Consider the following 25,397-nt stretch of genomic DNA (forward strand, 5'->3'; position numbering starts at 1 on the left):
CAGTCCACTTGGACTGTTGATAGTTAATATAACAACGTAGGCATTGCTCTACCACTGCATTAACTCATTCTGAGCCTCCATTTGTACTCAGATGAAACCTAGAGCTAAGATCCTGGGAAGACCCTATCAGCTTTACGAATGCACACCAGAACTCCACTGTAAACTCTACTCAGTCCAAGCCAATGTTTGGGCATTCCATGCGATCGGTAGATGTGTTGTACAAACATCTTGGCCAATCTTTGGGTGGAGCTTGGGGCATGCCACAAAGTGGGCCTGCTTGGAGAACAGATCCATGATGGTCCAAATTACAGTGTTTGTGATTGACCTTTTCCAATCCTGTGGCCACTGTTGAGTTTTCCAAATTTGCTGGCATATTGAGTGTAGCACTTTTACTGCATCGTCTTTTAAGATTTTGAATAGCTCAGCTGGAATACTGTTACCTCCACTAGCTTTGTTGTTGCTCAGACTTCCTAAGGCCCATTTGACTTTGCATTCCAGGATGTCTGGCTCGAGGTCAGTGGCCACCCTATCATGGTTATCAGGGACATTAAGCTCCTTCATGTATAGTTCTTCTGTGTAATTTTGCCACCTCTTCTTAATCTCTTCTGCCTCTGTTAGGTCCCTGCCATTTTGGTCCTTTATCATGCCCATCTTTGCATGAAACATTCCCTTCATATCTCCAATTTTCTTGAAGAGATCTCTTGTCCTCCCTATTGTATTGTTTTCTTCTATTTCTTTGCACTGTTCAGTGCAAAGAAGGCATTCTTATCTCTTCTAGCTATTCTCTGGAATTCTGTATTTAATTGGGTGTACCTTTCTCTTTCTCCCTTGCCTTTCACTTCCCTTCTTTCCTCAGCTATTTGTAAGGCTTCCTCAGACAGCCATTTATTTTTTATTTTTATTTTTTTTTTAAATTTGATTTATATGCCGCCCTTCTCCGGAGACTCAGGGCGGCTTACAATGCGTTAAGCAATAGCCTTCATACTTTTGTATATTTATACAAAGTCAGTTTATTGCCCCCATAATCTGGGTCCTCATTTTACCTACCTTAGAAAGGATGGAAGGCTGAGTCAACCTTGAGCCTGGTGAGATTTGAACTTGCAGTAATTGCAGGCAGCAGATGTAAGTGGATGTTAATTAGTCTGCTGAGCCACCAGAGCTCATTTTGCTTTCTTGCATTTCTTTTTCTTTGGGATGGTTATAGTTTTTTTTTTAATAAATTTTATTAGTTAAAAAGTACAAACAAACATAAATACGACGATACAACATACAAAACAAACGAACATCAATCAAGTCTTACGACTTGCTCTTAAAGTTGTCACATCGGTAGACTATTTTTCCTTATTTATCTATATATTTGTATATTTACATATTTACGTATAAAGCATTAATATACATTCCATCCTTAAAATTGTTACATTCCTTAATTGGCACTCAAACTTTTGTCTTAAAGTTGACCTTATTCTTTAGTGTCCCTATGAATGTATTTCTAACTTTTTCTCCAACCAGATATACCATTTTTGCCATGCTAAGTAGTACTCTATTTCTTTTTCTTTGGGATGGTTATAGTTGCTACCTCTTGTACAATGTTTCAAACCTCTGTCCATAGTTCTTCAGGCACTCTGTCTATCAGATCTAATTCCTTAAATCTATTTGTCACCTCTACTGTATATACATCAGGGATATGATTTTGTTCATATCTGAGTGGCCTAGTGCTTTTACCTACTTTCTTCAATTTAAGCCTAAATTTTGCAACGAGAAGCTCATGATCTGAGCCACATTCAGCTCCTGGTCTTGTTTTTACTGACTGTATAGAGCTTCTCCATCTTTGGCTGCAGAGCACATAGTCAATCTGATTTCTGTATTGACCATCTGGTGATGTCCATGTGTAGAGACGTCTGTTGGGTTGTTGGAAAAGAGTGTTTGCTATGACCATCGTATTCTCTTGACAAAATTCTACCATCCTGTGCTCTGTCTCATTTTGTACTCTAAGACCAAACTTGCCTGTTATTCTGGTTATCTTTTGACTTCCTACTTTAGCATTCCAATTCCCCATGATGATAGGACATCATCTTTTGGTGTTAATTCTAGAAGGTGTTGTAGGTCTTCATAGAACCGGTCAACTTCATCCTCTTCAGCACCAGTGGTTGGGGCATAGGCTTGGACTACTGTGATATTGAATGGTTTTCCTTGGATTCGAACTGAGATCATTTTGTCATTTGGGGATTGTATCCCAGTACTGCTTTTCCTATTCTTCTATTGACTATGAAGGCTACTCCATTTCTTCTGAGGGATTCTTGCCAGCAGTAGTATACCTGATGGTCATCTGAATTAAATTCACCCATTCCTGTCCATTTTAGTTCACTGATTCCAAGACATCAATGTTCGGTCTTGGAATGGGAATAGAATAGAATAGAATAGAATAGAATAGAATAGAATAGAATAGAATAGAATAGAATAGAATAACAGAGTTGGAAGGGACCTTGGAGGACTTCTAGTCCAACCCCCTGCTTAGGCAGGAAATCCTACACCACTTCAGACAAATGGTTATCCAACATCTTCTTAAAAACTTCCAGGCAAGTTGTTCCATTGATTAATTGTTCTAACTGTCAGAAAATTTATCCTTAGTTCTAAGTTGCTTCTCTCCTTGATTAGTTTCCACCCATTGCTTCTTGTCCTACCCTCAGGTGCTTTGGAGAATAGCTTTGCTGCCTCTTGTTTATGGCAACCTCAGAGATATTGGAACACTGCTATCATGTCTCCCCTAATCCTTCTTTTCATTAAACTAGACATACCCAGTTCCTGCAAGTGTTCTTCATATGTTTTAGCTTCCAGTCCCCTAATCATCTTTGTTGGTCTTCTCTGCACTCTTTCTAGAGTCTCTACATCTTTTTTACATCATGGTAACCAAAACTGGATGCAGCATTCCAAGTGTGGTCTTACCAAGGCATTATAAAGTGGTATTAACACTTTACGTGATCTTGATTCTATCCCTCTGTTTATGCAGCCTAGGACTGTATTGGCTTTTTTGGCAGTGCTGCACACTGCTTGCTCATATTTAAATAGTTGTCCACTAGGACTCCAAGATCCCTCTCACAGTTACTACTATTGAGCAAAGTACCACATATACTGTACCTGTGCATTTTGTTTTTCTTGCCTAAATGTAGAACCTGACTTTTTTCACCATTGAATTTCATTTTGTTAGATAGTGCCCAATAGTTCAAGTCTGTCAAGATCCTTCTGTATCTTAAGCCTATCTTCTAGAGTGTTGGCTATTCCTGCCAACTTGGTGTCTTCTGCAAAATTGATGGGTTCCCCATCTATCCCCTTGTCCAAGTCATTGATGAAGATGTTGATGAGTACTGGGCCTAAAACAGAGCCTTGGGGTACTCCACTGCACACTTCCCTCCATGTAGATGCGTTTCCATTGAGGACGGGCATCCCTGGCAAACTCCTTTTTTTATCTCAAATGATTTTTAATTTCCCCATTAATTATAATATTTGCTTTTTGTGTGGAATAAATTGTTTCAATCATCTGTTCAAATTTAGTACCAAATTTCATTTCTTTAATTTGTTTTATCATGTACGTCCAATTTAAATTATCAAAGGCTTTCTGCGCATCCAGAAAAACAAGGGCTACTTGTTTCTCTAGATGCGCCTCGTAATATTCTAATAAATTCAAAACCGTCCTTGTATTATCTTTAATTTGCCTCTTTGGGAGAAAGCCATTCTGATTGGAGTGGATAATTCCATTAAATATTTTTTTCATCCTTCCTGCCATAATGGTCATAAAGATCTTGTAATCAGTATTCAAAAGAGAAATTGGTCTGTAGTTTTGAATCTGGGTTGGGTCGGTACCTTCTTTCATGATGACTGTGATGTATGCCTCTCTCCATGAGTTGGGCATTTTTGCTTCCAACAATACTTCATTATACAAAACTAAGAGTATCGGTTCTAATATTTCCCCCATTTTTTTTATAAAATTCACCTGGTAGCCCATCAGGTCCCGGAGTTTTATTATTTTTTTGTCTGTGAATTGCTTCTTTTAGTTCTTCCAAAGAGATCTCTCTATTTAATCCCATCTGTTTTTCATCCTCTAACCTGGGCATACCTTCCTCTTGTAAATAAGTATTTATTTTTTCCATCTCCACTTCCTCTTGATTATACAAATTTTCAAAATATTCTAATGTTATCCTTCTAATTTCTTCCTCGCTATTTTGTAAATCGCCCACCTCATCTTGTAATTGGTAAATTATCCTGCTTTCTCTTTCTTTTTTAAGTTTATATGCCAACCACCTCCCCAGTTTATTTGCATTTTCAAATTGATATTGTTTCATATATTTAATCTTTTTGATATGGTCTATTTGTTCAATTAAGTTTAGTTCATGTTTAACTGATATTAATTCTTCTTTAACCTGGAGGTCATCTAAGTTTAACTGAAATTTATTTTCTAGATACTCTAATTTTTTCAATAGTATATCCTGCTGTTGCTTTTTCCCCCGTTCCTCATCGATGTATATGCTATTGTTATTCCTCTCATAAATGCCTTTAATGTATCCCATAAATTCTGTAATGATGTGTGGCGTTTTTTATTTACGTCTAGGAATAAGATCTAGGAATAAGTTCTTTTTCTATTTTCTCTAAATATTCCTTTTCCTGTAGTATTTGTGTATTTAGAGTCCATCTCCTAGAGTCCGTTTCCTTTTTTGGCCTTTCCAAGTCATTCTCGACGTGGTGCTGGAGCAACGTGGCGCTCCCATGTAACACCTCTCCTGCGCGAGCTGCACTGGTGGTCTTCCGGGTGCGCTTTAAGGTGTTGGTTCTCATCTTTAAAGCGCTCCATGGCTTAGGGCCAGGGTACTTACGAGACCGCCTGCTGCTACCGATAACCTCCCACCGGCCAATACGCTCTCACAGAGAGGGCCTCCTTGGGGTGCCGTCACTCAAGCAATGTCGGCTGGCGGCCCCCAGGGGGAGAGCCTTCTCTGTGGGGGCACCTGCCCTGTGGAATGAGCTACCTCCTGGAATACAACTGATCCCGGATCTCTGTACCTTCTGTAAGGCCCTGAAGACTTATTTATTCCAGCAAGCCGGCATAGCCTAAAGGGTTTTTAATGGGATTTTTAAAATTTTATAGACTTGGGGTTTTAAAATGGGAGGCCGATTGATTTAATCTTTTTTAATTATCTTAACTTTTGTATTGTATGTATTTTAATTTTGGCTGTTCACCGCCCTGAGTCCCCTTGGGAGAAGGGTGGTATACAAATTAAATTAATAATAATAATAATAATAATAATTATTATTATTATTATTATTATTATTATTATTATTATTATTATTATTATTATTCTCAGGGGGTTATGGTCTGCCCAGTCATTAGGGAGAATCTCTATATTTTCAATTTCTTTAATTATTTCTTTATTTGCCCATATCATATCTATTCTTGAAAAGGAATCATGTGGATTAGAATAAAGTAAAAAAAATTTCTTTGGGATTTAATAACCTCCATATATCATTTAGATTCAATTCTTCAGCCATATTAAAAAAAAGTTTTCGGTACTACATTCCTCTTTTTTTGTTTTGTTTTTATTGCAAATATAATCATTTCTTATATCTATTATTCCATAATAGATATAATCACCCACTATACATATATCTGAATAGTCTGCCTCAAATAATCATATCATGCAGTTTCCTATAAAATTCTTTCTGTTTTTTGTTGGGAGTGAAAAAATTAATTAATAACATCCTAGTTTCTCCTCTTATCACTTCAATCATAAGTACTCTTCCTTTGGGATCCTCATAAATTACTTTAGCTATTACTTCTTTTCTGACATATACCACTACCCCTCTCCTTTTCTGATAATGCTGCAAACAAGTTCCCTAATTTATTGTATTCCAGGTATTTATCTTGTTTTCTAATATGTACCTCTTGGAGACATATTATATCTACATTCTGTTTCATTAATTTTCAAAGTATCTTTTTTCCTTTTTTTTTTTTTTTCATTTGATTTATATGCCGCCCTTCTCCGGAGACTCAGGGCGGCTTACAATGCATTAAGCATTGTCTGGTCATTTGTCTGGTCATTCAGTCCATTTATGTTTATTGATAGTAGTTGGGTTCTTTTCTCTATTTTCTTATTTGTCTGTCGGTCTCTGATTTCTGGTTGCTAGTAGTTCTTTGTGGTCTGATCCTAATTTCCTTTCCTTCATCTCGGTTTTCCATTGTCACCCTAGTTCTTTCTTCCATTTCCTCACCTCCAGATCCTTGTGTTTGTTCTTCTGTACTAGGTATCTCCAATTGCTCTCTGCTGCTTGAGTTTCCTCCACCCCTGTCAATTGATCAAATAATTCTTGGGCTTTGTCCAAGTTGTCAATTTTAATTTTATTTCTCCTGCCAAGTTATTATCATTCCTTCTGGGATGATCCACCTAAATAGATTTTTTTTTTTTGTATTCAGAAGTTATGCTAGGAACCTATAATCCCCCCTTTGTTCTCGTATCCATCTGGGAATCTGTTTTAGTGTTATGATTTCTGTTCCTTTATAGAATATTGGTTCTTCTTTTGTAGTTTTATATACATCCTCATGAATCTTTTTGCGTACAAATTTAATATGTACCTCTATTGAGAAGTGGTGACGTCTTGCATAATTAATTTGAACTCGGTATATATTTCATCAAATTCATTCCTAATCTCGTTTGTCTCTCTGCAGAGCTTCAGCAATCAGTTCCGCCATTATCTTCTCTAAATTCTCTTCTTTTGTTTCAACTACATTCTGAAACCTCAAATAGAAAGAGGCTCAGTCCATCTCAAGATCTATCAGGGAATTTTCCAAATCCTTATTTGCCAACATTAGTTTTTGGTCTACCTGTTCTAATATTTTTCCAGTTTGTTCTGTTTTCATTTTGACTGATTTAATTCTTTGTTCATTTTTTTGTATTGCCTGTTGAATTGAATCCATTTTAGTATCTAATGTTTGTATATCCAATTTCAGGTCATCATGATTTTTAACCATTGTCTCTTGAAGTTTCATCATGGTGTCCTGTATTGTAATCAGTGTAGATTGCATCATTTGAACCGATAAATTAGTATTAGGTTTCTATCGGGAGCATCATGTCTATTGTTTTCTGGCTCGATGGGGAGGCCATCGCCACCATCGGATTTGATGCCGCCTTTTTCCCTGCTCTTAAGGTTGTGGTAGTAATACTAATCATTTCTTTTAAGATTCTGCTTTGTTCTCCCAGAATATTATAAATTTTTGCCCAAATTACCATCCACTGTTGTCACTGAATTGCTTATCTATTATTTATAGTTTATATATATTTTACACTCTAGTTTCTCTTTCTATTGTATTATCCTTAATTACTTAATCAGAGATTTACAATTATATATCAATAACCCAACATACAATATAATTACAATCCAGTTACAAATTAATTGCTTAGTTAATTACTTATAGTGAGTTGAACTATATTATATGGATATAATTAATATAATCGGTATTTCTACTCTTAAATATTTAATTTACAAGAATTTATAAAAGTTTATAACTATTTATCTGTTGAATCTGATTTCTTCACTATAATCTAAATAATCAATAATTATTAATAATACTAATAACACTTAATCTATATATTTTTAAATATGATCTTACCACAGGAAGAATATCAAATATCAAAACAAGAGCCAACAAAATTATTCAAAGGAAGAAAAGGAAGAAAAGGGGGAATTTCTATTTCCAAGTCATTAATCACTGTCTATAATTTATCTGTTTTGTCAATATTCCTCACAAGACAAAGCCTCTGTTATAACATTCAATTTTTTTCCTCCCCCCCAGATGTTCCAATTTCTTTACTGATCTCACTCTCGTTTCCGCAACACCACTGTTCTCTTTTTTATTTAATTACTTAATATTATATCATATTATATTATGTTCAAGTCTCTTTATCCTTGCCATTCTCCTTCTTTTTTCCAGTTGCTCTCTTACTGCTTTTCCTTGGCTTTCTTACTTCTGCTGGTAGCATCCAATTTAGCCTAGTCACTTCCTTTCCTTTCCTCTTCACTTCACTTTTTCTCGTTGAAAATCATCAGTTGTTCTTTCTGATGTCACTTTCCCCAATACTCCAAATCTTCCCATTTATTTTCACCGTTGTCCTCCGCTCTCTCTCCTACATTCATTTTCACGCTTACAGTCTTTTTTTTTTAAAATACTTTATTAAGTTTTCCAAAACAAAAAAGAAAATATACAATCTATCTCTCCTTTCGGAGGTGCAGTGTTTATACAATATAGTGAAACAAAAGTTAAAAAAAAAGACTTCATCCTTAACTATATATTATTTTATACAATATAACTATAATACATGTGCCAAGTCAAATTCTAAGGTCATGTTTTCCTTATTGTTCAACCAGTGATACCAAATACCCCATACGTCATATTTTGAGTTGTCCTCGTTTTTTAACTCACTTGTCAGTTTCGCCATTTCTGCGCGCTCTAGGATCTTATTTATTAGAGTTTCTTCTGAGGGCATAAGTTTGTTTTTCCAGCATTTTGCGAAGGCTAATCTAGCCGCAGTTATAATCTGGATTATCAGTTGGGTTTTATTGTTGTTGAAGCCTTCTTCGGTTATGCCTAGGAGGAAAAGCTCTGGGGCTAGGACTACCTCCTGTCCTGTTATTTCACAGAGCCAGTGTCGGATTTTGGACCAGAACTTTTTAGTCTCAGGGCAGGTCCACCATAGGTGGTAGAAGGTGCCGACCGTTTTTCCACATTTCCAACATGTGGGAGAGAGATTTGGAAACATCTTGGCTAGCCTCGCTGGGGCTAGATACCACCTGTGTAACAATTTGTAATGATTTTCCCCCATACGTTGTCGATTTAGTTATTTTGTAGTTTCTATTCCAAGCTATCTCCCAATCATTAAAATTTAGTCTATGTCCTAGATTTTTTTCCCAGATGTTCAGTTGATTTCTTGCTATGGACTCTGCCCTATCTTCATCTAATAGAAAGTTATAGATTTTTGATAACATTTTCTTATCTGGTCCCCAAATAATTTTGTCAAAGTTCCCAAATTTCGCTGCTATACCAAATTTGTCTGTCTTTTTGGAATCTTGAGTTGATCTGAAAATAGTTCCACCAATCCAAGTTTAGGCCCTGATCTCTCAATAGATCCAGCGATTTAAGTTTCCCTTCTTCATCGAGGATGTCCTTGTATGTACCCCATTTGTACTCATCTCTCCTGTTTGGTGCCGCCAACGCTTCCATGATGGAAAGCCAGTTGGGTACTTTCGTATAGATCTTCTGTCTAATTTCGACCCACGTGCGAATAAGGGTCTCCCTAATTTTATGTTTATGAAAATAGGATTTTTTCTTATTCTTTATATCCCAAAGGTAGGAGTGCCATCCTTCTAGAAGGTCATGTCCTTCCAAGGTCAGGGTTCTCCTATCTTGTAACTTGATCCACTCCTTAATCCAGATTATTTTTGCCGCCTTTTGATATAGTTCCCAGTCAGGGAGCCCCAAACCTCCCAAATTCCTTTTCCCTTGGAGTATCTTAAAAGAAATCCGCGATTTCTTGCCCTCCCACAGAAAATTCCTGATATGTTTGTTCAAGTCCAAAAAGAATTTTTTATCTAAAGATAACGGAATGTTTTGGAATAGGAACAAAATTTTTGGTAGGATATTCATTTTAATCGCTGCAATTTTACCAATCAGAGACAATTTGAGCTTTTTCCATCTTTCAAGGTCTTGGTGTGTTTTCTGCAGAAGGGGGATATAGTTATCATCTTTTAATGAGGAGAATCTCGCAGTGATCCATATTCCCAAGTATTTTATTTTCCTAACTGTCTGGAGGCCTAATAAATCTTCCAATTCTTCCTTTTGAAGGTCTGTCATGTTTTTCACTATTAATTTAGTTTTATCCTTATTGAGTTTAAGGCCCGCCACCTCTCCATATTCCTGTATTTCCTGCATTAATTTTCCACCGGATTCTAATGGGTCTTCCATTATGAGGGCTACGTTGTCAGCAAAAGCTTGGGTTTTGAATAATTCGTTCCTAATCTTTAATCCTTTGATATCATTGTTAGCTCTTATTTTTCTAAGTAGCACCTCTAGCGCCAAAATATATAATAAGGGAGACAGGGGGCATCCCTGCCTCACTCCTTTTTGAATCTGGAACAATTGGGTTCTGTCTCCATTCACTAGTATATTTGCCCTCTGGTTTTTATAGATATTCTCAATCATCTTCCTAAAGTTAGTACCGAATCCCATTAGGTCAATTTGATTTATCATAAACGTCCAATTCAAGTTGTCGAATGCCTTTTGGGCATCAACAAACATTAAGGCCAGCTGTTTTTCAGGATGTTGTTCGTAGTATTCAAAGGTGTTTAAAACTATTCTCAGATTATCTCTGATCTGTCTCCCTGGGAGAAAGCCATTTTGATCTTTGTGTATCCACCGATTTAAAATTTTTTTGAGCCTCTCCGCAATTATATTCATGAACAATTTATAATCTGCGTTCAACAATGAGATAGGTCTGTAGTTGGATATCTGTTTCGGGTCGGCACCCTCTTTCAAAATAAGCATCAAATACGCTTCCCTCCACGAATCTGGAATTGTGATACCCGCCAGAGCCTCATTCAGTATTTCTAGTAACTCTAATTTTAGGGCATCATCAAATTTTTGGTATAATTCCCCGGGAAGACCATCTGGGCCTGGAGTTTTATTCTTCTTTATTTTAGAAAGGGCCGTTTTTAATTCCTCTATAGTGATCTTTTCATTTAACCTTTCCTTTTCTTCTTCAGGAATTAACGGTAGATTAGCATCCAACAGGTACTGTTCTACCTTGTTTGACGCAATTCCTTCACTTTTATATAAGCCTTCATAAAACTTTCTTATACTCTCTAATTTATCTTCTTCCTTCGTCAGCAAATTACCCTGGGAGTCTTCTAATACTAATATTTGGTTTTTTTCCTTCTCTTTTTTTAGTTTATATGCCAGCCATCTCCCTGACTTGTTAGCGTTCTCAAAACAATAATGCTTGGATCTTTTTATTTTTTGCGCCATTTCCTCTTGGTCCAATAAGTTCAATCTATGTCTCGTCATCGACCACTGTTGTTTGATCGCCTCATCTCCCGGGCATTGCTGGAGTTTATCTTCAGCTTGCGATAACTTATTAGTGAGCTCTTCTCTGGTCTTTCTTTTTTCCTTGTTTTTGAAGGCGGCATATGAGATGGCAACCCCTCTCACATACGCCTTCATAGTGTCCCACACAATTTCTTTGGCTGTCTCTCGGTTTCCATTTTCTATGAAGAAGCGTTTGACTTCTTCGTTCAATTTCAGTATAAACTCTTCTTCATATAGCAGCTTAGTCCTTAGGCTCCATCTCTGTTGTATTTTCTTTGTATCGTGGTGCCAGCTAATTTCAAGGAACTTATGGTCTGCCCAAGCATTTATGCACATGTTGACCTTTTTAATTTCTAGGCCCAGTTTTCTGGTAGCCCAGACCATATCTATTCTAGACCAAGAGTTTTGTGGCATTGAATAGAAAGTAAATTGTCTGTCATGGGGGTGTAGGATACGCCACATATCGACTAGGTTTATCTCGTCCACTAAATCAAAAAAGGACTTTGGTAAGGGAGATCTTTTATTCTTTTTAGTTATATCACATTTGTAATCGTATTTTGGATCTATTATTCCATTAAAGTCCCCTAACATACATATTTCATTATTTGCCCAATTTGCCAGCTGTTCATGTAATTTCCGGTAAAATTTCCCTTGTTTTTTATTCGGGGCATAAACCCCAACCAATAACACCTTAGAATTACCTCTCGTTATTTCTACTATAAGTATTCTCCCTTTTTCATCTTTATATTTACATTCTGCCTCTATTCCTTTCTTAACATAGATAGCCACCCCCCTTTTTCTTTTCTCAGCTAATGAAAAGAATACTTTACCAAATTTAGTATAATTTAAATAGTTGGCTTCTTCTTTTTTTATGTGAACCTCTTGGATACAAATTATGTCAGGATTTTGTTTCGCCAATTTCGACAATACTATCCTCCTTTTTTTGTAATCATTTAAACCGTTCACATTTAACGATAAGATCTTAGTATCATTCATTCCTGTAACTGTTCTCTAGTCTCTGGTTCTTATTTACCTTTTAATGTTACTGCTCTCACTGGTCTAGTTTTTTTCCCCCTTTCTTCTGTGTCTTCCTTTTTCTTCTCCTCTTCTATATCTTCTGTTGTGATTTGTTCTTGAGATGTCTCTTCTTCCGTATTTACTATTTCGTTTTCCTCCTTACTAATTTGTTCCTCTTCACCTCCCCTTAATTGCTCTAGGAAGTCTTGGGCATCGCTTACACAATCGATTTTGATTTTCCTCCCTTGCCAGGATATAAGCATTCCTTCTGGCAAAAGCCACCTAAATATTATACTTCTCCTGTTTAATTGGTTTGTCAAAAATCTATAGTTTTTCCTCCTCTCCCTCACTCTCCTTGGAATTTGTTTTAAGATGTTCACTTCTTTTCCCCCAAAGATAATTTTTTCCTCCCTGGCAATATTATACAAAATGTCTCTCACTTTTTTCCTAGCGAACCGAACATGGACTTCTCTAGGGAGCCTATTCCTTCTCACGTAGTTTGTTTGGACTCTGTAGATTTCGTCGATCTCTCGAATTATTTCTTGCTTATCCTGTTGGAGAGTCACTGCAATCAACTCAGCCATCTTATCTCCTAAGTCCTCTTCTTTGTCTTCCACTATGTTTTGGAATCGCAAGTAAAATGAGGCCTTGTCCATCTCGAGTTGAATTAGGGCATCTTCCGTTTCTTTATTCTGTGCCAACAGGGTTTGATCAACCATGTCCAGTTTCTTCTCGTTTTTTTCTATTCTTTGTTCCGCTTTTTGAATTCTGTTCTCATTACTAGCGATCGAAATTTGAATCTCATTCATTTTAGCATCAAGTCCATGTATATCCAATTTCAATTCAGAATGGCTATTCAAAAGTTTTTCTTGCATCGCAAGCATGGTTTCTTGTATTGTTAACAGAGACGATTGTACCGTCTGCAGCGTTGGAGTTGCTGGGGGTTTGTCTGTTTTCTGTAGACCTTCTACTAATTTCTGGGTGGCTGGAGATGACATTGCTAACGTGGGGATGGATGGCACTTTTTTATTGGTTTTTGCGATTGTTGATGTCAAACTTGCCATTTCTTTCAAAAGCGCTTTTTGATCTCTAATTATATTTTCTATCTTTCTCCAAATAATCATCCAATGGCGCTTGCCACCTTTTACTCCGGGGCACTATCTTAAGTCCCAACCTCCTTAATTGGTTCCCACTAATCTCTTAATAAGTTTCAGGTAGAACTTGATTTAAAGATTACTATGATACGATAATTCTACGTTGCAGCTAACCGCAATATGTAAAAGTAGGGTTCTTATAAGGCTAAGTACAGTCTTGATATAATTTGTTAATGTAAATGAATTAATAAGTTAATAAGTTGAGCAGTTAATAAATTACGTTAATAGATTAGTTAATAAAATTTATCAATTCTCTCAATAATTCTTATATATCTAAGTTTAGCCCTTAATATGGAATACAATATTACTATAAAGTGAATATCAATGAAATAACTATTACCAATAGGAATAAATATTTAAGATTCAATAGATAAAATAAATATACCTAGATAAATATATATAAAATATCAATATTATATCAAATCAATTCAATAAATACAAGTCTATATCCTAATATAAAGTTTTATCCAATAACTATTAAATAAGATCAATACTTAATTAATTAATCAATTTTATGAATTCAATATTTCTTAACACTAAGGAAATCTACTTGATAGGTAATCTACTCGATAGTATAGTGTAATTTTTTTTTTTTTTTTTTGGTAATTTTAAAAATACTTATCAGGGACAGAATCAAAGTTCTGAGTATTAAAGTCCCAGATACTCGAAAGAGCAGGAAGGGAAATGAATAAAAGTATATCTATGATGTAAAACGGTTTTAAACTAACACCGCACCTCCGATCTCCTTCTTAACTCCCCGTCACTTGCCGGCTATTGCAGCTTCAGGCCGGCCATTAGCGGCCAGCTCACCACGTTGGATTGACAGAGCCGCCGGGTCCAGCGAGAAGTGGTTGCGCCCCACTTTCCCACTCGCCTGGCTTCCCCTCTTGTCCGCAGGGCTCTCCGGGTCCTGCGCCCCCCAAGGGATCCCCAAAACGTGATGAAAAGAGGTGAAGAGGAGCAGCGAGCACTCACTCCACACCCTGTCGCTGCAAGTCACCCCACGCTTACAGTCTTATTCAAATCCCACTTTCCTTTTCGTTTTCCTCCCTCAGCAATTTCCTTTTTTTTTTTGATGAATCACAGCTCGTCTCTCTCAGTCGCTGCTAAGTTTCAATCAGAGTCTCTTCCGTTTGCCCGAATAGTTTTTAAATTAACTTACTTTGACAGATCCAATCACCACACATAGGAGAATTTCTCATTGGGGAAAATAGACACAGTCTGCTGACTATACTTGCTTCCGATTCTCTTGTGGGTTGTCATGGCCTCAGGTCCGCCATATCTGATAGAATGACAGAACATCTTCTCGCCGGGTTAAAGAGGGCTTCCCTTGCTTCAGCGGGCAATTGCCCACTGCCACGCTGAACTCCGGGATTCCCCTCTGCTTCGCGCAGCACTACAAGCTCCACGCGCCTTCAAAGGGTCCCCAATGCAGAAAAATCAGCTGCAAAGGACGGAGCTCATCCTTTTCCTTCTGTGCCGCCCCGACAGCATCACCCGAAGTCCCCCTTGAGGATTCTCATCTATGGAATCCTTCCCAAGCTCTCTCTAAGTTTATTGAAATTAGCTCTCTTAAAGTCCAAGACTCTAGTTTGACTGCTGCTTCATGGAAACCTGGGTTGCAAGCTGCTTGGAAGGTATAATGGAATTAACCACTTCTTCCTGGATGCTCTTGCATTGGGGCATCTGGGAGAGCACATCCTCCAGGAAATCCCCCCCCCCCAATGTACTTCAGTTTGAAATCGAAACAGTAAAAGTATTTTTTTTTTTTGTTATTATTTTTATTTTACATTTTTCTTCATAGTATATCACAATTTCAATTTTGAAACAGTGATATACTGGTTGTATCAGCACCTTTTTAACTATACATGATGTTATATATCCTAATTATGACCATTTTTCTCTTATTCATACAGTATAGCCCATAGGGGAAAAAAATAGAAACATGATATTATACAACATACATTTTCTTTATATGATGCTGACATTGTTAATCTATAATTTATTTTCCACAGTTTTTGCCAATTATCTAATTCTATAGTGTACACAAAGTTTTTGCCCATATTATCAGTTTCCTTTACTAATTCTTCTTCCATTTTAAAGCTCAATAGATAATTCTAAAACTTCTTTAGCAGTTTTTCATCTGTCCCCTGTAGTATCTTATCCAATATATATAAAATCCATATTTATCTGTATCCTTCATATATCTCGTCTGTATTTGCATATAAGGCCACCAGTCCAAGTCAATTCCCTGATTTTTTTAGTTCCTGTTTCGTTTTTAATTTCCCTTGTTCATTTAATATATCTTTATATCTTACTATTTTATCCAGATCTAACACGTTAGGATATATTAGTGCTTCCATTGTGGATAGCCAGACTGATATTTTCATATAGTGAGTCTGTTTAATTTTTCCCCATACTAATAACAGAGCATTTCTAACCTGGTGTCTTTGGAAGTAGCTGTGTGTTTTGTTTTTTCCATCCCATATAAATGCATGCCAACCCAATTGTAAGTCATGTCCCTCTATCACCAATATCCTTTTATTCTTTAGGTTAATCCATCTTTTAGCCATGTAAGCACCGAAGCTTGATAGTACAACTCCCAGTCTGGTAACCCAAATCCTCCCTTATTTCTAGTATCCTGTAGCATTTTTAATTTGATTCTTGGTTTTTTTCCTTGCCAGATAAATTTTGTTATCGATATATTTAGATCTTCAAAAAAGTTTTTCCCTAACTTTATCGGAATTACTTGAAATAAGAATAAAATTTTTGGTATTCATTTTAATTGTGGCTATTCTTCCGATCAGCGAGAGTTGTAAATTTTTCCATTTGTCCAAATCCGTCTTTATTTGCTGCATTAATTTAGTATAGTTATCTTCTTTGATAGATATACATCTTGCTGTTAGCCAGATTCCCAAATATTTAACTTTTTTAGTTACCTGCATTCCTATCCTTTCCATCAATTCGTTTTTCTGTTTATTTGTAAAGTTCTTTGTCAATATCTTGGTCTTTTCCTTGTTTATTTTAAGTCCTGCTACTGCACCAAACTCTTCTATTTTTTTTTTTACTAATTTGGGTCCTGTTTCTAGTTGTTCCTCCAGAATAAATACCAAATCATCAGCAAATGCTTGTACTTTGTATTGCTCTTTTTTTATCTTCAGACCTTTTATTTCCTGGTCTTGTCTGGGCTGTCTAAGTAGGACTATTCTAACTCTATTCTAGAGTTAATATGAATAGTAGAGGCGATAGACAACATCCTTGTCTTATGCCCTTATTTATGTTAAATGTTCCTGTTGTTTCTCCATTTATTATCACATTTGCTGTTTGGTTGGACTATATTGTTTGAACCATCTTTACAAAGTTTTCTCCAAAATTCATATTTTTCAGTTGTAATATCATAAACTGCCAATTCATGTTGTCAAAGGCTTTTTGTGTATCCAAGAAGATCAATGCTAGTTGCTTTTCGGGGAAACAGTAAAATATTGGGCCCACTGTACTCGCTTCAGGGAGAGCTTATGGGGGATTCCCAGGGACTCCAAGTTTTTGAGATTGGTTCAAACTTCAAAGAGGACCTTACTGCCCTCTAAGAACTGCCTCCACTGTTAGCAGGGCCCATCAAACCACAAAAGCCTTTTTTTCCCATACTGCCCAACGTCTCTCAGTCTCATTTAGTTTGTGAGATGTGTAGGCACAGGGTTGCAACTTTCCCTCAGCATTCTTTTGGAGGAGAACTGCCCCCACTGCCACATCACTAGCATCCTCTTGTATCACGAATGGCTCTTCTGGATTTGGATCTTTTAGGACCGGCTTTGGTGCAAAGAGGCATTTGAGCTTTTCGAACGCCACCTGTCCATTGTCTAATTTAGTGGCTGGCTGGGCTTAGGCTTCAATCTGCCCTCCATCCTTGCACATACCCCATTTTGAGCAACTCTGTGATTGGCAAGGTGATCTGGGCAAACGAGGGAATGAATTGGCTATAGAAGTTAGCAAAGTCTAAGAAACTCTGCAGCTGTTTTCAAGTTCAGTGGGCCTGCCACTCCAAAATGGCTTTCACCTTCCCTGGGTACATCTCTATTCCTTCAAATGACACCCAATACCTAAATAGTCCAGACTGGTTTTGTGAAATTCACACTTCGATAGTTTGGCACACAGCTTAGCATCAAGGAGTTTTCTAAGCACTTGGCGCACCGGTCTCACATGCTCTTCTATTGTCTCGGAGTAGATGAGGATGTTGTTCAGGTACACCAGAACCCCTTTGTTCAAATTCTCATGCAACATCTTATTTATTAGTTACATGAACACAACAGGTGCTCCTGTAGACCAAAAGGCATCACTTTGAATTGGTATACCCCAAGGGGCAGTTAAATGTAGGCTTCCACTCATCCCCCTTTTAAATCCTCACTTGATACCGTGTTTCCCCAAATATAAGACATCCCCTGATAATAAGCCCAGTCGGGCTTTAGAGCGCATGCGCTAAAATAAGCCCCCTCCGAAAATATTTAAATGCATGTGCAGCCGGTCCCCACCATTTCCTCTGGTTAGGGTTAGGGAGACAGAGCTGGAAATCAGGTAAGACGGCAAGAGGAGCCCTGTCTTGCTCCATGCGCCCCCAAATAATAAGGCTTCCCTAAAAATAAGGCCAAGCGCTCAAAAAAATAAAATAAAATAAGGCAAGGTCTTATTTTCAGGAAAACATAGTAGTATGTCTCTCTTAGGCCCAGCTTGGTGAACACCTTCCCTTTGGACAGATAACCCAGCATGTCCTTCATGAGGGGGAGAGGGTACATGTTCTCCACACAGACCCCATTGATTCTGTGGAAATCCATACACAGCTTCAGTGACCCATCCTTTTCTTTTTAAACAGCATGGGAGCTGCTACTCAGGACTTTGCTAGCTGGATGAATCCCCTGGCTAGGTTCTTGTCTATGAAGTCTCTCAACCACTCTGGCCATCCCCTCAGCTTCCTGGCAAGGCTCCAAAACTCCTGGATGTACTCGGTCACTGGCCTGTTCCCATGTTTGATAGTGTGGATCTCAGACTCACCTCTAGGAAGGTGCCAAGGTTCCCCAGCTTGGGAAGTCCCTCGTCGTGCAGCTGTGTTGCCCACTCTGCTGTATCTCCCTCCAGGCTGGTCACAATGGCGTTCATACATGCAACATTGTCCGGGTAGACTGGTCCATACAAGTCCATGTGGCTCCACATCTGGTTCAGGAAAAAGGCCAACTTCTCCAGTCTCCCATTGAACATGGCACTTATCAGCGGAGGTTCCAAGTGCCCCGGGGCAAACCAGTATCCTGATGACCACTCCACTGCATGTGGGAACGACTGGGATTCAAAACCCATAGCTACCAGGGGCACATGAGGTTGGCTGGCTCCCCCGTGTGGAGTAGCGGTCACCCCTCAGGGACTGGCTCTGCCCTGGTCTAATGTACCCCTCTGCTGTAGGGCAGTAATCCCTCTGGGGCTGGCAGCACCCAGGGCTGCTGCTCTAACTTTTCCCATGCAATCCTGCATAGTTAAAAGAATAGGTTTCTCCCCTCCTCCCACTGGACAGGTCACATTGTCCACTTATGAATTGTCCTTTTGTTTTGAGAACAGTTTATGTCTTGGCCGACACCTGCAGAAGTGTCTTTGGTGGGTGCTTGGCTCGCCCGTCTGAAGTCTGCAGTCTCTGCATTCCATCTTCCCCTTCCCTCCCTCCAAATCTTTGGCAAGTTGAGAAGCGATTATATTCACAGGAAGCATAAGCAAATTCAATCTAGACAGTTTATTTTTATGCTTTACAGGAATCTTGCCAGGTATATGGAAAAAGAATAATTATGTTGATGAGATTCCTGTGCAATAATGCTTTCTTCTTCATGCTGGATACACTAACCATATCAATAACACTATCAGCTCTGACTTAGAAATATCTGCAGCTATTTACTAACCCAGTAAATGGCAGCAAAGTGAAATACTAACTCTAATTTTTGCAACTGAGATCTTGGAACTTTACATGAAAATCCATTGGTTTTGTTCGTATTGTATTTTGCTTTTGAGTTAAAGCCATGTTAGGGTTGACAGGAAGTGACAGGAATCAGGTTGGTGCATAGATTTGATTAAGGAATGAAGAGTTAAATACTGTTTTTCTTTTATGTTCTACTTCACCTTAAAAATTAAATATAAAAATCTATAATAAATCCCTTTAATAGCTGTTTGTCAAGAAATCAACAAATTTATCTTGTCGTCTTGCTATTGTGCCTATAATGTTTCTATAATGTGTAGTGGTTAAAGCTGTAGGGTGAGGTTAAAGGAAATGGTAGAAATCTCAATGTTTAAAGTTACTACATTTCTTTTGGATACATGGATATTTCTCTCAAACTAGCTGTTCTCTTGAAATATCTCAAAACAGATGGTTTCTTTAGTAACCTTTCCTCATCTTTGGCCTTGGAAGGAATCTTAAGCAGCCAAGTTGCCTTGACTGGAGTTCTGGAATTCAGACCCTGGATCCTGAAATTACCTATTCTGCAGCTAATGGTGAAAAATGGCTTGTCTTATTCATTTCTTTCCTGCCTTGGCACTTTAGGGATTGATGTGCTAAATAATGCCATTGAAACTCTGATGGGCAGCCGTAACCATGAGCAGTGGATTCAAGCTGTGGTTAGTGTTTCAGACTCAGTGATGCAAGCAGATCAGACTGAAGTAAGACTCTTTGTGATATTGTACACAGTGGAATCTTTCTCTTTTCACCAAATGTCTGAGTATGACCTTGCTATCTGTCTCCTATATGTGTTATGGCCTGTTTCATCAGCATATCCCAGAAACCAAGTAATCAACCAAGAAGATACTTGACTGAAAAACTGATAATTGGAATTTTTCTCAGCACCATTGATTGAATGCTATTACTTAAGAGTAGGGATTGACAGCCTTTTTCTACAAAGGAGCCAGAGACTATGCTGCTGCCATTTTTGGATGAGGTGGTGAGCATTCTCTCTCCCTCTGTTGTGGGTTGGGAAAGTATATTTCTTTTTGGGACCAAGAGCTGAATGATTTTGGCTGGTGGGCATATCTGGCCCATTGGCCATAAATTGCTGACCCCAATCAGATCTTGGTTGCAAAATCTAGATAATGATTACAGGTAGTCCTCTACTCACAACTGGTCACGTAGTGACCATTCAAAGTTATGATGCCCCCCCCAGTCACATTTTGGGCACTTGGCTACAGGGCCCAGCTGTTTGCAATGTCCTACAGTCATGTAACCATGATTTTTGAGCCATGGTGGCTCAGTGGTTAGGATATAGTATTACATGCTGACTCTGCTCATTGTCAGGTGTTTGATCCTGATGGGCTCAAAGTTGACTCAACCTTCCATCCTTCATGGTTGGTAAAATGAGGACCCAGATTGTTGGGGGCAGTTTACATTTGGAAACTACTTAGAGAGTCCTGTAAAGCAGAACTTTATGGAGGGGAATATAAGTGCTAAGTGCTATTGCTATTTTTGTCATTTTTTGCTGAAAACTGGCACTTACATATATTAGCAGCTTTATAGTAAAGTTATAGCTAGGTTTATTGAAATCTTACTAAATTTAATAGAATTATTCTCAGGTCAGAAAGCTTAAGGTTCCACAGTAGTTCTTTAATCTGTGCTAGCCATTTGGTGTCAGAATTAAATGATGCTTCCAAAGACAAATATTTCAATGATCCATTGATTCCAGTGGGAGTCAATTATAGTCAATTATCCCATAGAGGTCAGTTGGACTTTAATATGTTTAGCTTTGTATGTTACAAATTCAACTGATTTTCATTAGAATATTAAGCACTTCCATTAATCTCTCTCACTGAGAACTTCAGTATCCTTAACTTTTGTTGGGGTTTGTCTATAGTTCAACCTAATTTATTAAATATAAATTGAAAAACCAATAACAAATGTTAAAGGGTCAGTCTTGACCTTTATTAAGCTGCTCAAGAATATTAGTTTTCAGAGTTGGTTGATAAATCCAGATACAGTTACATCCTATTTGTTCCACTGGTTTCAATGAGCACTAAGTATTGCTTTCTTCAGAATGGAATTTACGGTACATTTACAAAACATTCAGTCCTATTTTGTTATTCTTCCAATAATGTTTACTTTTAATATATTACATTAAACTATAAACTAGAGCAGGGGTGTCAAACTCAATTTCATTGAGGGCCGCCTCAGGATTGTGTTTGACCTTGGGGGGCTGGGGTGGGTGTGGCGGGGTGGGCATGGCCAGCTCAATGTCACTCATGAGGGCACCTGTAGTGGTCAAGTGCGAAGGCAGGACTTCCCTCAGACTCTCCCTCACTCTCATAATCCTTCCTTCCTACTTCCTTCCTTCCTTCCTTCTTTTTCCTTCTCTCTTCCTTCTCCTTTCTTCTTCCTTCCCCTCTTTCCTTATTTTTCCTTCCTTGCTCTCTTTCCATCTTTTCTTTTTTTTCTCTCTCTTTCCCTTTCTCCTTACCTGTCACTTCTTGCATATTCAAATGCAAAAGAGGAAACATTTCTCCTTTTATTTTGTTTTTAGTTTGTTTTGCTAGCCCTCCACCAGTGAAAATGGAGCCTGGAGGGCGTGCCCCTCCGGCCTCCGTTTTCACTGGCAGAGGGCTGCAGGAGGCCATTATAGCCAAAAATGGGGCCTGGGAGGGCTGCATGCGGCCCTTCAAAACTATGTTTTTGCTGGCAGAGCTACCACAGGCTGGGCCTTTGCTGTTTCCATGGTGGCCCCATAGGCCAGATCTAAGCATCCCATGGGCTGGATATGGCCCACGGGCCTTGAGTTTGACACCCCTGAACTAGAGGGTTCAAGCCCTGACTGCTGGATGTATACACCATAATGTGATTTGTTTGAATTTGCCAGGGCATCACATTCACTGCATCACATTGATGAGACTGATCACATAATTCATTTTTGTGTTAGGAATAGGGATTTTTTAAAAGAAAGAAATAAAGTATAAATTTGATTCCTGTGTGAAGAACACCTAAAGCTTGCAACTAGTACCTGGAGGACAATTGGAATAAAATGCAGTGAGTACCCTTGGTGTAATCTGATTGGATCATTCTGTATTCTTTAAGGCTGAAGAGGAGGAAGATTCCTGCATTTGGGAATGTCAAGTACGCTACGTGACTTTTATTGGGATTGGGAGAGATGCCCACACATTTGGACTTATTGCTGACATGGGGAAACAACATTTCCAATGCACAGCCTTTTGGTGTGAACCAGATGCTGGAACCATTTCGGAAGCAGTACAGGCTGCGTGTATGGTAAATGCTGTGAAAATAAAACAAACCAGAGCAGATTTCAGGAAAAGTATTAGTCTTCTAAAGAAGCTTCCTCTTAAGCTTGCATACATTTTATCTTCCTACCATTCTTAATCACTCCCCATTACACTCAAGACATTATTTTCTGGCTCAGTATTCACCACTCTTGAAATACTTGAAGATAAAAAGATCAAGAGTCTTGTCCAAAAGATGAAATTATTATTGCATATTGCCATCTAGAATAAAACACCTGAAATATTTTATTCTAAGTGAAGACTTCTAAACCATTCTGCCAGAACCATTTCCTAAAGCCTAGCTCTAGGGAAAAAAGAAAGAAAATCAGACTTTAATTAAACATTATGGAGCATCCAAAGAATCAGTGAAATCAATCTTTTTGTTGAGATCGTTTGGTATAATATTGCTATGCATCGTATCTGATAACAATCTAGCCAGAAAATCAGAATATCACCAAATAATTGAACTTAGTTTTAATCACTATATAGGTGAATTATAAAATACCTGGCCAATTTCAGCTGCAGAATTTTGAATGATTATTTTCAAATTAAACCATAATATTTTACATATTCAGGTTTCTCCAAATAATTTATTGGATTGTATGTTCTTACAACATCTTGGCTGAACTTGAAAAAGCTAAGCAAGGTTGAACCTAGTCAAATTGGAATGGGAGACAACAAGGAATCTTAGGTTTGTAGTCTAGCTTGAGAAGTAAGGAAGGAAGATATTACAGATTAAGGCAACGGTAAACTATTGCCATATTTTATCTTTTTGTCAACAGGAAATTGAATGAGTCTTTGCCATTTATATGATAGGGAGAAGATTTTTAGGACAAAAAACACACGTTAATTTAGGTTTTTGTAAATCATGACTGGTTATATACTCTCTAAATTCACTGCAATTTATGTGTTTCTTTGATAGGTCCAGTATCAAAAATGCTTAGTGGCATCACGAATGAGAACAAAAAGTAGTTCACACTCCATTATGAAGCTGAAAAGGACAATGTCGCTTGATTCACCCATTTGTTCATTTCCCATCACAGGACCCTCCTTGCCGAAAACCAGCAGTGGGGCCACAACGTGCAAGAGGGGAATGTTCTCTTTCTTTGAAACCTTCCGCCAAAAACATTCTATGCTACACACTTCCTAAGATGAAAACAAAGACTGGTGGTCCCAGATGACCCTTAATGGCACTGTCCTCTGATGTCCAAGCTATGAATGTAACTAGCATAATTTTGTTTGTGAAACTCCTTCACTGAGCGAAAAACCAATACAGCCAAACAAGACTGGATCCTAAAGAAGGATCCTGAGAGATTCTGGACATGCTATGCATATTTCTTGCAGTTTTTTGCTACATAGATACTCTGTGGGAGAGGCAAGCTTGTGGGGGAGGGGGAGGGGGGCAGGGGAGAAGCAATGCTGCACAAAAACATTTGAAGGTGCTGCTTGCTGCTAAGAGCAAGCAACATCATAATCACTGCGTAAACGTAAAGTCTTGCTCCAATTGCCCAGGGATTGATAAATCTGAGCAAAGCAGCCAATTCATCTTCATTCAGTAACAACACTTTTTTTTATATAGTTGAAGCTATTGAGATTAACATGGTTCTTTTTTTAGCTGTAGTTTGAACTCTTGGAATGTGACACTGGAAAACAGGCTCAAGAGAAGAAAAATAACCTGTTGACTCTCTAGATACATGCTTGGTTTAATATAAATTCTTGATCTGAAGTTATTCCTGGAAAAGTAATAAAGAATTGACAACAATATTCTCCAAGCTAATGCGACCCAAATGTGTTTGGACCACAAATCTCAATATTTTCATGGAATAATTAATATTCTAATTAGTATACTTTATCAATCCATGCATAGTTCTCACTGTACTAGTTTTGTATATTTTCCCTTTGAATATTTTTTAAAATTTAATAAAATCTGCATTCATATTTTAACATTTGAACATCATCAATGTTGCCAATCATACAGATACTAGGAAACAACTCTTCTGAAACAAGTACCTGACCACAATAAGCAGATCAAATGATGCACATAATCCCAGTGCTTTCTAACAAAATGTTTGTAAGAAACTATGCATGCATAGTTCTTGCATACATGACTGTTATTTATAACATGTCCATTCTACCAGTCTCACTTCAATTGGAAGCATCATCTAGACTCAGATCATCATTTGATGAGCCAATATTGATGATTCCTACAAGAGAGAAATAATAAAAAGAAAGGTTTCTTTTTCAAAAGATGTAGTATTGAATGCCTGTTACACTAGCATTGTGAAAATGAGTACTAGATCACTTACCTATGAGATCTATACAATGGATAGATGACACTGGTAGGAAGAAGGATGGATCTCAAATGCATTACACTTTATGTTTACGTTTCATTCTTGATATAATTCCTTTTCTTTCACTTATTAAGTAATCCTGGATGAAGATAGACTCAAGTCTACCTCAGTGATACTTTTTATCTATCTACATTGTGCAACTAAAGTACTAATATATAATAAAGCTATATTTGCTTTATGTTTGGTCTCCGTCTCCTGACAATTCTACTGGTGCTCAAATGAGTGGTTGAATATATATAGTGTAAATGAGCCAAGTTTTGCTGACTTAGATCCAACAGTTTTGGACAAAGATATTAGAATAGAATAGAGCTGGAAGGGACCTTAGCAGTTTCTAGCCCAGCTCTCTGCTCTAGCCGGAAACCCTATACAATTTCAGATAAGTGGGAGACCCTATACCCGTGATGGTGAACTTATGGCACACGTGCCACAGGTGACATGCATAGCCATATCAGTGGGCATGCCAGCTCAGCTCTGGCGCAC

The 25,397-nt window shown here is 37.9% G+C and overlaps 1 protein-coding gene across 7 annotated transcripts in view; it reads left to right on the forward strand.

Moving 5' to 3' along the window:
• The window catches only part of APBB3 (amyloid beta precursor protein binding family B member 3), a 90,058-nt gene extending 64,963 nt beyond the window's left edge, over positions 1 to 25,095 (forward strand). For 5 of the 7 annotated variants that reach the window (XR_015733545.1, XM_060691066.2, XM_034411655.3 and 2 more), the window contains 3 exons: positions 19,859 to 19,974; positions 22,367 to 22,555; positions 23,489 to 25,095. Coding sequence is in view for 5 of the 7 variants with exons in the window: in XM_060691066.2 (XP_060547049.1) it covers positions 19,859 to 19,974; positions 22,367 to 22,555; positions 23,489 to 23,716 (533 nt within the window). In the remaining 2 variants the exon portion in view is untranslated. The remainder of the gene's footprint in view (positions 1 to 19,858; positions 19,975 to 22,366; positions 22,556 to 23,488) is intronic. The other 2 variants (XR_015733546.1, XM_060691067.2) reach the window with 1 other exon arrangement.
• Positions 25,096 to 25,397: the final 302 nt, after the last annotated feature.

This window comes from Pantherophis guttatus, chromosome 3 (genome assembly GCF_059756535.1).
Source record: "Pantherophis guttatus breed Tessera chromosome 3, ASM5975653v1, whole genome shotgun sequence".
NCBI lineage: Eukaryota > Metazoa > Chordata > Lepidosauria > Squamata > Colubridae > Pantherophis > Pantherophis guttatus.